Source organism: Astyanax mexicanus, chromosome 15, assembly GCF_023375975.1.
Source record: "Astyanax mexicanus isolate ESR-SI-001 chromosome 15, AstMex3_surface, whole genome shotgun sequence".
In the NCBI taxonomy this organism is placed as follows: Eukaryota; Metazoa; Chordata; class Actinopteri; order Characiformes; family Acestrorhamphidae; genus Astyanax; species Astyanax mexicanus.
The window spans coordinates 21,154,079-21,165,331 of NC_064422.1; the positions used below are offsets into that span (position 1 = coordinate 21,154,079).

At 37.0% G+C, this 11,253-nt stretch overlaps 1 protein-coding gene across 2 annotated transcripts; it reads left to right on the forward strand.

Moving 5' to 3' along the window:
* Window positions 1-407: 407 nt before the first annotated feature.
* On the forward strand, window positions 408-11,209 carry get4 (guided entry of tail-anchored proteins factor 4). Of its 2 annotated transcripts, none has more exons than XM_007260032.4 (9): window positions 408-592; window positions 1,223-1,301; window positions 3,417-3,498; window positions 5,543-5,692; window positions 5,976-6,114; window positions 6,862-7,002; window positions 7,650-7,725; window positions 7,914-7,986; window positions 10,220-11,209. In XM_007260032.4, exons 1-9 carry the CDS (start codon window positions 459-461, stop codon window positions 10,306-10,308), a joined length of 963 nt encoding a protein of 320 aa, XP_007260094.1. In that variant the 5' UTR covers window positions 408-458; the 3' UTR covers window positions 10,309-11,209. The 2 variants fall into 2 exon arrangements, with proteins under 2 accessions (XP_007260094.1, XP_022524889.1); XM_022669168.2 differs by lacking the exon at window positions 408-592 and adding an exon at window positions 823-1,082.
* Window positions 11,210-11,253: the final 44 nt, after the last annotated feature.

The following is an 11,253-nucleotide window of genomic DNA, read 5'->3' on the forward strand; positions in this document are numbered from 1 at the left end:
CTTAGTATACATTTTGAATGCAAAATGAACTGTAACAATATGTTTTATTAGTTTAAGGCTCTGTAATTTTAATATGGACTTGTTTATATATATTTTTTGAATGCAAAAGACACTTTAATAATGTGCTTTTTAATTTTATTATCTGTAATTTTGATATGTGTGTAAGTCACTGGCCTTGAAGCGGCGGCGCATGCTGCCATCTGGTGGTGGGAGGTGATTTCACAGAGCACAATGTGAACGTAATTACTAAAAACTGAAATTTGAATGATAAAAATTTTATTTAATTTTATTTAAATTCGGATTTTAATTTCTGAAATTATAATCATTTATTTAGTATTTATTAGACAGTGGAAAGCTGTGTAGGGGTTGTTCGCGTTTCTTTGTTTATCAAGGTCCGCTGTGTACGGCGAGCCGGCGGGGTCAGTGCTGGTGTAGCGGTCGCGCGTTTTGCGGGGAGGATGATGTCGGAGCAGGACAGCGCGAAGGGCCGAAATCGCGGCGGAGTGCAGCGGGTGGAGGGCAAGCTCCGGGCCAGCGTAGAGCGGGGAGACTATTATGAAGCCCACCAGATGTACCGCACCTTGTTCTTCAGGTGGGTGTTGGAGTTAAGCGCTGCATCGCTGCGGCCCGGCGCCCGCATTTCCAGATCTTTCTCGCTGTCAGCGAAGCGGTACCCGTATCTTTTCTCCTATTGGTTAACGGCTGTACTTTGCCCCACCCCTGGGACTGATTCTTGTGTCTGATTGGCCCGTTGAGACGTCAATCTCGCAAAAAAAAACGCTGGCAGGCTGTTAGCTGTAGCTAGCATGGTTGCTAACGAAACGATACGCACTTAAAACTGAAGAGTTTGGGGTTTAAATAATTACTCTTCGGCTCAGTTTGGTGATTTACCAACACGCTGCACTGTTTTGCCTTTAATGAGCCATAAAAGCCTCAAATATGAACAGAAATGGGCTTCAGTGAAGCACAGCTGTTAGCCTATCTGGCTAAGATAGCTAGTCACAGCTCTGGCAGTGTCAGTTCAGCCCATTTGATTCCATTCACTGTCAGAATACTTCAGCTAACAGAGCTAGTTAGCTTAGGTAGGATGGTTTATTATTAACAAAACGAGTCACACCACGTAGTTAAAAGTTTATGAGACGTTTTTAGAGGTTATATTAGTTTAATTAGTTGTCAGTGTTCCTAAATGGCTATTTAAATGTCCCCCCTTTGCTGTCTGTAGGTACATGGCCCAGGCGAAGCATGCAGAGGCCCGAGAGCTGATGTACAACGGAGCCCTGTTGTTCTTCAGCTACAACCAGGTACACTACCGTATTCCACACTAACCAGCACCACAGCTCCACCATGTTAACCAACTCTCTACCTCCTGTTTTCACTCAGTGTGCATTTTTACCTTACATTGACTGACCATTTTCAGATCAATGGCTCCTTTTAAAAATAAACAAGTTTACTCAGGTAGAGAGCAGGTGTGGCTCACAAGGCATTTTAAGGCAGCATACCAAATAATACAATCAGCACTGATGCTGTTAATAATACAGTGTGAACCACTGATGTAGTTGTTCTGATTCTCACAATTCTCACAAAGCAGCTTCACAGAGATTGAAGTCTAACTCCCAAATAAACAAGCCAGAAAAAAACTGACTAAAATCAAGACAAAGAAAGCTTGAGAAATCAAGACTCAAAACTGATGTCTCTTTTGATCCACCCTGGATTGCAAAATGCATTACAGCAAAAGGATAAAAAAGGAAATAGCTAATGATTACACAATAAAAAGGAATGAATGAGTAGCCTAGCTAAAAATGGAGAGCCAGACATGCATAATGGACTATTGAGACTAGGTCTGCAGCTAATGATTATTTTGGTATCAGACTAATCTGATTTTTATGTAACTTTTATTTGTTTATTTTTTTGTTTAGTCAATTATTTAATGACTGCATCTGCCATTTCTTCATCACTGCTTTCTAAAGCACAGCTCCTGTTCCAATGCACATTTTACCTTACCTGCTCAAGTCTGTGAATGTCATCCTGTCTCTGTAAAACCTGTGAGCTGTGTCATTAAATTTCTGTCCCCAGCAATTTGTAAAGTGCATTGCTTTTACAAACAATTAGTCTTCACTAAAAGTTTATGATTCACATTGTCTATTATGACGACTAATCATTGCAGCCCTACCTGAGACACTGTGATTGATACCACTGAAATAAATATAATTCAATTTTTCCAATCAAGCACTGATTCTTAAATATACATTTAAATACCCATTATTAAAAGCTTAAGGCCAATTTCTCCTACTGCACCGAGTGTACACCATAGCTCACGCATATTATAAGCGTTACTGCGTACACTACACACAGCCTGACATGCACCTCCCCAGAAATGTAACTACTTGTCATGTGTAGCAAAGAGTAGCAGACTATTCTAGAGAGCAGTGACCTGGTGTGCCTCACTTCCTGGTGTTTTAAAGCGCAATAGACAGTTTGTTAATCACTTGTGTGATATTTTTTTGTTTTAATCAGTCAGAAAAATCAATAAGACATGTTACATACTACGTTTTATCAATGGTGTTACGAGTAACTGAACTGATAACACCATACTTTGTTAATCCTGAAACATTTAGACATATCAGTTTTTAGTCATATTGCCCAGCCATAAATAAATAGATGAAATAGATGAGATTCTTCAGAATATTATTATAACTAGAACTGCCAGTTCTCCATTAGTGCTGCACACAAGGTTTCACAATTTGTCCTCAGCTTTAAAGCAGTGAACACACACATGCACATACTAGTGAGCACACACTCTAGGGAACAGTGAGTTCACATGCCTGCAGCAGGAGGCTTAAGGGCACTCCAGTCAGGTTCTATCAGTTCAGGGACTCAAACAGGTCACCTTCCAGTCACAAGGCTGCTTCTCTAATTTGCTGGTCATATCTCTGCAACACGCAATGATTCTGCAATTATTTCTGGTTGTTCCAAATATAACTGGTATGCCCGGGGGAATATGGTGTCCACATTGTGCTTCTTTGGTTTAGCACTGGAGCTAACAAGGATGTGCAGTATGACGACATTTGAACATACCTTGGAGCATAATTGGCTACTGATTTCTGCTTTTAGCAACGTGAGCCATGTTGCTTAAATTTTAAACCAAAGAAGTGACATTTGGAGGGCAAAAACAAAAAAAAAGGTTGAGTGTAAAAAAAAGTGTACATTTATTTGTTTTTACCCATTTATGAGCCAGCAGAGGCCGTGCATCCCAAAGCTATTATTTTTGAACCCCCCCTTGAGTGCTGAAATGGACTTGACTTGAATTAAGCTCTATATAGAGCACTTATTCATTGTCACACAGACACTTCTTGGCATGCTTAGCTTGGTATTACTCCGCTTGACCTTGAGTATTGTTACATTTCTGCTTTCAACAGCAAAACAGTGCAGCTGATCTGTCCATGCTGGTGCTAGAGACATTAGAGAAATCTGAGGCCAAAGTAGAAGAAGACATATTAGGTAAGTTTGTATTGGATTAATATGGTTATTATAATTAAAAACTGATAATCTGATATAAGAGCATCCTTCTACCATACTGTGTGATATGCGCTTGTTTTATGTGTTGGTGTTTGGAACTGAGCTATATGTTATTGTTATGATTAACTGTATTACTACACAATGGGTGTTTTCAGCACTGAACATCTGACTGTGTTATAACCATTGCATATTTAGATTTTTTTTATTATTATTTTCTGTTTATAAATGCATTACAAAAAAAGTACAGAGTTTCTTATTAACCATTTTAACATTGGCTATATTTATTGAGCATCCAAACGATATACATCCAGGGAGCATATTTAGATTTAAAGAAGATATTCAATACTCACAAAGAACATTTGATTAAATTAATCTGTTGATGTAACCTTTTGCTACTACAAAATAGAGATGGTCATTAGATTTAGCGCAGCAACTAGGTATTTTATAGCCCATTTTTGGCACCCTGCAATCAGGTTGGACATATTTGTTAATTTGGTTAATAAATGTGTTTAGAATGCTGTACATTTTGTTTGTGTACTTGATCCTATCAGTTATGAGATCATGTAAGATTTTTTTTTTTCAATTCTACTTGCATGCAAGCTAATGCTACATTGCATCAGTTAGACATCATTAAGCTACGCCAAGCTAAAGCCGGCTATAGCGGTTGTATCAAAGGGAAAAGTCCAATTGTGTTTCTGTGAGTGTTAGATAAGGAACACACAATTGCAGTGTAATCTGCCTTACTTCCTGCTGAAAATCCAGATAAACACCAGCTTCTGCTGATATCTGGTTTCAGAGCGACTGAGCTGGTGCTTGATATCTTAAGGTTGTTTTACATATTTATATTACAGCAATCAACATCAACATGATGACGCCTGAGATTAACCTGGAAACGTTTCCTCTTTTCAGGTTGTTGAAGGTGGAATACTAGGTGGAGCTACACTAGTATTTATGTCCTCCATTAAAGCTCTTGGTTAAACTGAGTAACTCAGCATATTTGAATAAAAAAATTAAAAAGGATCTAGTCTGCCACACACTCCACACTGAGGAATTATATTTGTTTCTCTCCCAAAATTACCAGTATTGGTACCAGTACTGAAAGTTATTAATATTATTTAAGAATATTGTTATTTATCATGATTAAATTACATAAAATTGTATGTTTGATGAAATTACATTTCTTAATGGATTGACACAGCTTTTATTCACATTTAAATACCCATTATTAAAAGCTTAGCCTTAAAGAGAAGAAAAATTTTGAATAATTTTAATATTAATTAATTTTTTAATCGATTGACACCACTAATTTATATACAACAAAATGTGATGGAGTTTTTTTTTTAACCCATTTATTTTTGCCTCTAAAAATCTGATTTAGACTCATTGTGCCAAATGAGCTTAGCATAGACTACAGAATTATCCACAACTTTTTAAAAAATATTAAAACGAATGTTACTCTCATTTACACTCATTACACATTACACTCATTTTAGTTTTTTTTATTTTGGAGAAATTATACATTTTTTAGTGTTTTGGTTTTGTTACTATACATTTTCGGAGGTTAACCATTTATTAATTCATTTTGCTAGTTTACAACATGCCATCAGCTTATGGTTATTCAGGAAGAGAAAGACGAGAGTGGAGAGAACGCTGAGAACTTTGTACTGGAGTTTGGACAGCTTCCGCTCATCATAGAAAGAGAGCCCCTCCTCTCCTATAAGTGTCCTATGGCATGTCATTTAAGAGAAGTTCAGGGGATTCGTAGTATGTTACAGGATGCTAGATTGGAAAGGGGAGGAGCTTCAGACATTTTCCTCCTACCAAAACTGTGGATGTTTGAAATGATTCCACGTGCACGTCCCTAGACTTCATAGCTTTGTATAGCTTTAAAACATATAAAATAGCTGTTTTGTTTGTAGTACCATGTTTTTTAAATTGTAAATGTAAGAAATGGTAATAATGTAATAATTATTTTTAAGGAACTGCCATGTTGAGATGCTGTAATAAATGCATTTTTGTGTTTCAGAGCATTTGGTTAAACTCTTTAGCTTAATGGATCCAAATTCACCTGAGAGGGTGGCATTCGTGTCCAGGGCACTAAAGTGGTCCACAGGGGGCTCGGGCAAGCTGGGCCACCCCAAACTACACCAGCTGCTTGCAGTCACACTCTGGAAAGGTATTTGTCCCTCTGGAAAGGAATAATTCCCATTTTTATTATCTTTAAAAAAAAGTCTAAAAATATATACAGAGAAACATATTGACTACAGTGTAATTGTAGATCTATAATGGGCATCTGTATAAGTGAAGCTGAGTGCAGAATATGGAGGTGGTTTTATTGTTGTTATGGCCGAGTTGTGTATAGTAGAAGCAGGTTGAGCTAATTATAGAATTCATGTCTTCATTCTTTATAAATGTTGTCTAGCTGTCGATTAATCTCAATTTGTTTTTTCTTGCCCCAGAACAAAACTACAGTGAGTCACGCTACCACTTTCTGCATTCCTCCGATGGTGAGGGCTGTGCACAGATGCTGGTGGAATATTCGGCCGCCAGGGGCTTCCGCAGCGAGGTGGATATGTTTGTTGCTCAGGCAGTCTTACAGTGAGTGACACTTTCTTCTCTGCACTTCTTTCCTGCATCTTTTTTTTTTTTTTTTTGCTGTACAAGTCTCTTAAATTCAGTCAAGATATGTTTGGTGTCAGATATGGGCTTTACAGCAAATTAATTAATGTTATTACTCATAACGGGCACTAGAATTAGACTGTCACCAATATTATCTCTGTAAATTTATGCCAAATATCACTCTTTTAAACATACTTAAATCTGAACAGTTAAAATTGGAATTGCTTGGTTATCCACAAAACTGGATCAGACATATCCAGGCTGATAAACAGGATCTGTGGTAACTGATCAGTTACTGGTGTTTTGAGATTTGTTTTCCAAAATAATCACCATCAACTTTATTTGGCTAGAGAGATACTTGCTGTTAAAGGACTTGTGGTGTAGAGAAACATGATAACGAGGGCCCTGACATTTAAATCTAGGCGATGAGAACTTTGAAAGTGCACAGGGAGTTTATTAAAGCTTCAGGTATTTCTCCAGGAAACATATTGCTAATGTACTGTTAGAGCTCAAACTGAGCAAACTAAAAATTGTATATAATCATTCTCGGTTAATAAATGAAAGCAGACGTTACAAAAACACAAGACCATCTGTGCAGCTTGTGCCAGAATATGGTAAAACCCTATAGCAATGTGCTTTTGTAGGACAATATGAATGTATGAGAAAAAAAAGTGGATACTGCCCAACACAGTTTTCATTGTAACTGAACCCCTGTTGTGCCCACAGGTTCCTCTGCCTAAAGAACAAAACTAGTGCATCAGTGGTCTTCACCACATACACACAGAAGCACCCATCCATAGAGAAAGGTCCTCCTTTTGTGCAGCCTCTTCTCAACTTCCTCTGGTTCCTCCTCTTAGCAGTGGACGGGTAGGAGTCTTGATATTTTTCTCTTTTTTCACCTTTTGTTTTGCAATTTATGTCTGTTGTGCTGTTACATTTTACTAACTTTGGTTTGTCAAATTAAATATGTTCAAAAATGGGGTGATTCTAGTAGTGAAAGATATTAAAGCACCAGGAGATAATCTGGAAATGTATAGCTTGCATTATTAACAGCATAATAAAGGGAATTTTAATGCAAATAGAGACTTGGCTATTATTAATAGACTGAAACAGTCATATTAGGGGAAGAAGGCTGGGAAATAGACAAAATTTAAAATAAGAACTAATGCAGGAGTCAATACAAAAAGAAGTCATAAAGAAAGTAATATTGAACATGTGCTATTTATATACTTTTATTATACTTTTATATTTCAATTTAGTCCAGTATTTCTATAAAACTGTTCTTAAATAAGGAGTACTCAGAAGAAAAGGCCTAAAAACAAGTCTCAATAATAGATACAGCGATCAGATTCAGTTCTTTTCATTAGCTTTTTTTAAATACATTTTGAGTAGAGATATATTTTATTATACAGTGTTTCGAGTTAAAGCACATTTTTTGTCCAGCTTAGACCCAAACGGTGGGTGAGCTTTTCTGGATTGGTTCTACATGTCCTACATGTGTTTTCTGCTTGCAGTGGGAAGCTGACAGTCTTCACAGTGTTATGTGAACAGTATCAACCGTCACTGAAGAGGGACCCCATGTATAATGAGGTAAATGCCTGCACGGACATGTTTCTAAAAACACACTTTTTTGTCATTTTCAATTTAATGCAATTATTGTCCTTTATTATTTGGTAACCAATTGATAATGCTACATGTCATTCAGTCTTTTATCCTGAGTGAACGCTGTTATTTATACAAATTTTTCTCTTCTTTCTTGATTTCCCACTCTCCACCAGTATCTGGACAGAATAGGACAGCTGTTCTTCGGCATACCACCAAAACAGTCATCGTCATACGGTGGACTACTAGGTATGTTCTGCTTCTTTTTCCAACTCAGATTAATAATTAATGCTGGTATATACTGTGCTTTGTCCTAAGATAAAATATGATCAGATCCAGTGTTAATTGGTAGAGTGAATGCTTCTAGTACCTCATATATCCATTGCTAATTAGAAGTGTATAAGCTTTCACTATTGTTAGCTATACTAGCCTCGTTATAGACACTAAAGGTACTTGTTATCTTATTGAGCTTTCATAGCTCCAGTGCTAATTAGAAGGGTATATAAGCTTTCTTTTTTTGTTAACTATTTAAGCTTTTTGTGCCATATCGTATAATACGCAATAATATCACTAACATTATATATCGTGAACTATATTAAACCCTGAAATATTGTGCCATATCACCCATAATCACCCCAGGGTACTACTTTTTTTTTTTTTTTTTTTTTTTTTTTTTTTTACTGTTTTTAGCATTAGAAAAATTCACACTTCTCATTTCCCATTATATATATCTACTAGAGACAGATTATATCTGTCCAGTATCATTTATTTTACTTTAACTATAAATATATGAATATATTATATTATTAGTATCATGACATTCTGGATAATTTCTGTTACAAATCTGATAAAATTCTTGTATTTTATAACATCTCAGTTAGGGGTGTGACATATATCGTGTGCATTAATATCATTTAATTTCCACTTTGTTGCAGTAGTGTATTCTTGATCGCCATGAGTATCGTTTTTTTGAAAATACAATAAAATATCATTGTTATTTTAGAGCCGTAAACGCCCACCCCTAATCTCTAGTGTTAAAATGGGTTGACCCTTATACGAGCTACAGGTGTAGGTAATACAAAACCCTTTTTTTCTGCAGTAAAATAACTTACTTACATTCTGAAAATTTAAGAGCTTTGAAATCACTTGCAGCTGCCGGTTCTCTCTATATTTCACTTAATTATTTTAGATCAGTAACAGGAATCAACCAAAATCCTGCAGGTTTGAAAATGGACATAAAAACTAGACAAACATTATTAAACAAAAGGTTTGGAGGACATGAACTGTTTGATTTGTTTTCAAGAAAATATTGATTTTAAAATGAAGGTTAGGAAAGAGACAATTTTATGATTATTTTATTAATTATATTTTGACATTAGCAGATTTACTCATTTTTTAAAATATTTTCTATTACAATTACACTACAATTATGTTCCTTATCAAACATGAAAGCTTTTTATGTAATGCTTGAATAGAAATCCTCAAGATTTAGTGGTGTAATGTCAGGCAGACAATTGATAAAATTCCTGGCCTGTTAAGAGGTTAAGCTTCTGTTACTACTAAACTGCTTAACTTTGTAAATCCAGTGCTAATTAGTGGAAATATAAGCTTCCGTTTAATAAGTTAGCTTTATATCTGCAGTGCCAACTTGCCAACTGTAGAATAAGCTCCTATTTCTAGTTCCTATCACTTCTTAGCTACATTAGCCTTGTAGCTGCAGTGCAACAAGCTTAGCTGTATTAACCTTGTAATTCCAGTATGTTTGGTAGGATGTACACAGCCAAAACGGGCTCATGTCACCCCGCTGCTCATTGAGCTCCATTGTCTACCAGTTGATGCTCGCATCAAATTCAAAGCTCTTACAATCGCCTACAAGGTGATGACAGAACAGGCTCCTTCCTACCTGCACTCGCTCCTGAAGGCTTACGCTACCTCCCGGCCGCTGCGCTCCTCCAATGAACGTCGCCTCGCTTTGCCAAACATTCACACAAAGCAATCCAGACTGTTCTCATACAGAGTTCCCCAATGGTGGAACAAACTACCTTCCACTACCAGATCAGGAGAATCTCTCGCTATCTTTAATAAACTCCTGAAGACAGAGCTCTTCAAAGAGCACTTACTCTCTTAACACCTCTAACACACTAACTACTTCTAACCTCATTTCCTTCTTCCCCTCCTTCACTTTTCTATCTCCTTACTTCCCTTCAACCTCCTTTAAGCCCTATCTAAAAATGTTTTACCTTCTATTACTTTTGTATTTGACTATTGTAAGTCGCTTTGGACAAAAGCGTCTGCTAAATGAAATGTAATGTACACATCTATTTCTTCTTAGCTATATTATTAGATTTGTAGATTTGTGACTACAGTTCATAACTAAGGAAGCAAACTTTAGACAACAAACAAGACTTGGCTTTTTTTTTATATGATTTTTTTTGTGTGTTTTGTTAATTGTTGAGTAATTCTGCTTCTTTTCCTATTATAGGTAATCTCTTGAACAGTCTAATGGGTTCAGGTGAAGAAGAGGAGGGAGAGGAGGCTCAGGAGAACAGCAGCCCCATTGAGCTGGACTGAAAATTGTCCCTCTACAACTGGAGGCGATGTCGTCCTTTTCAAAACTAGCCTCCTGACTTCTCCACCATCCCAAAAAAAATAAAAAAGGCACCAAATCAGATTATTCCCTTCTCCACCATCACTGAGAAACCAACAACCCAACCCAAAACTGAAACTCGCTCTCAGCGCATTCAGGACTGACTCAGAACAGAAACTTTCTCCTTCTTCAGCCAGATTGGGGAGGCGTCCTGCAGCTTGAGTGGCTGCGTTTTACGGGATCTTCTCCCTATTTTTCTTTTTCTTGTTTTGTTTTTTTGCTCTCTCCTTTCGTAGTTTTAAGAAGAGGGTGCCAGTGTGTTGACCATAATGGACTTGTTTTTTTCCCGTGTCAAAAAAAATGAGGGGAAAACAGAACCCAAATACATTTCCATTAACTCACTGAATTCTGGGAAATGTAGTCCGTTATTTAAGATGGCCGAACCCAGACTCCTGCTCATGTCCAGCCACGACGAGTGAAAGTAGTTAATTAATTATGTTGCTTATGGAAGTAACAGAATTACTTTTAAACCATTCTAATGTACTTTGATAAGTCTCAGTATGCTACACCAGAGGTGGTGAGCAGCTCCACCGTGTCTCGTCTTACAGGAGAGGTGTTTGCTGTATTTTTATGTTCTGGACTGACTTCACCGCCACTACTCCCGTTATTACTGTGTGCGTGCGTGCACGTGTGCATGCATGCGTGCGTGAGAGAGTGTGTATGTGTGTGTGTGCATATATGTTGGAGTCGGATGTCAAGACTTTAGCTTGCTGTCCGTAGTATGCTGCTCACCTTTGCAGTCTGAAGCAGGTGTTTGTTCTTTTTTTTTCGTCTTTGCTGAACATTGGAAGAGGTCAATAATAATAAAAAAAAAACTGGTTGAAACAGTTGTGGGTACTTCATTTATCTCATTATTCCACTTAGGATTA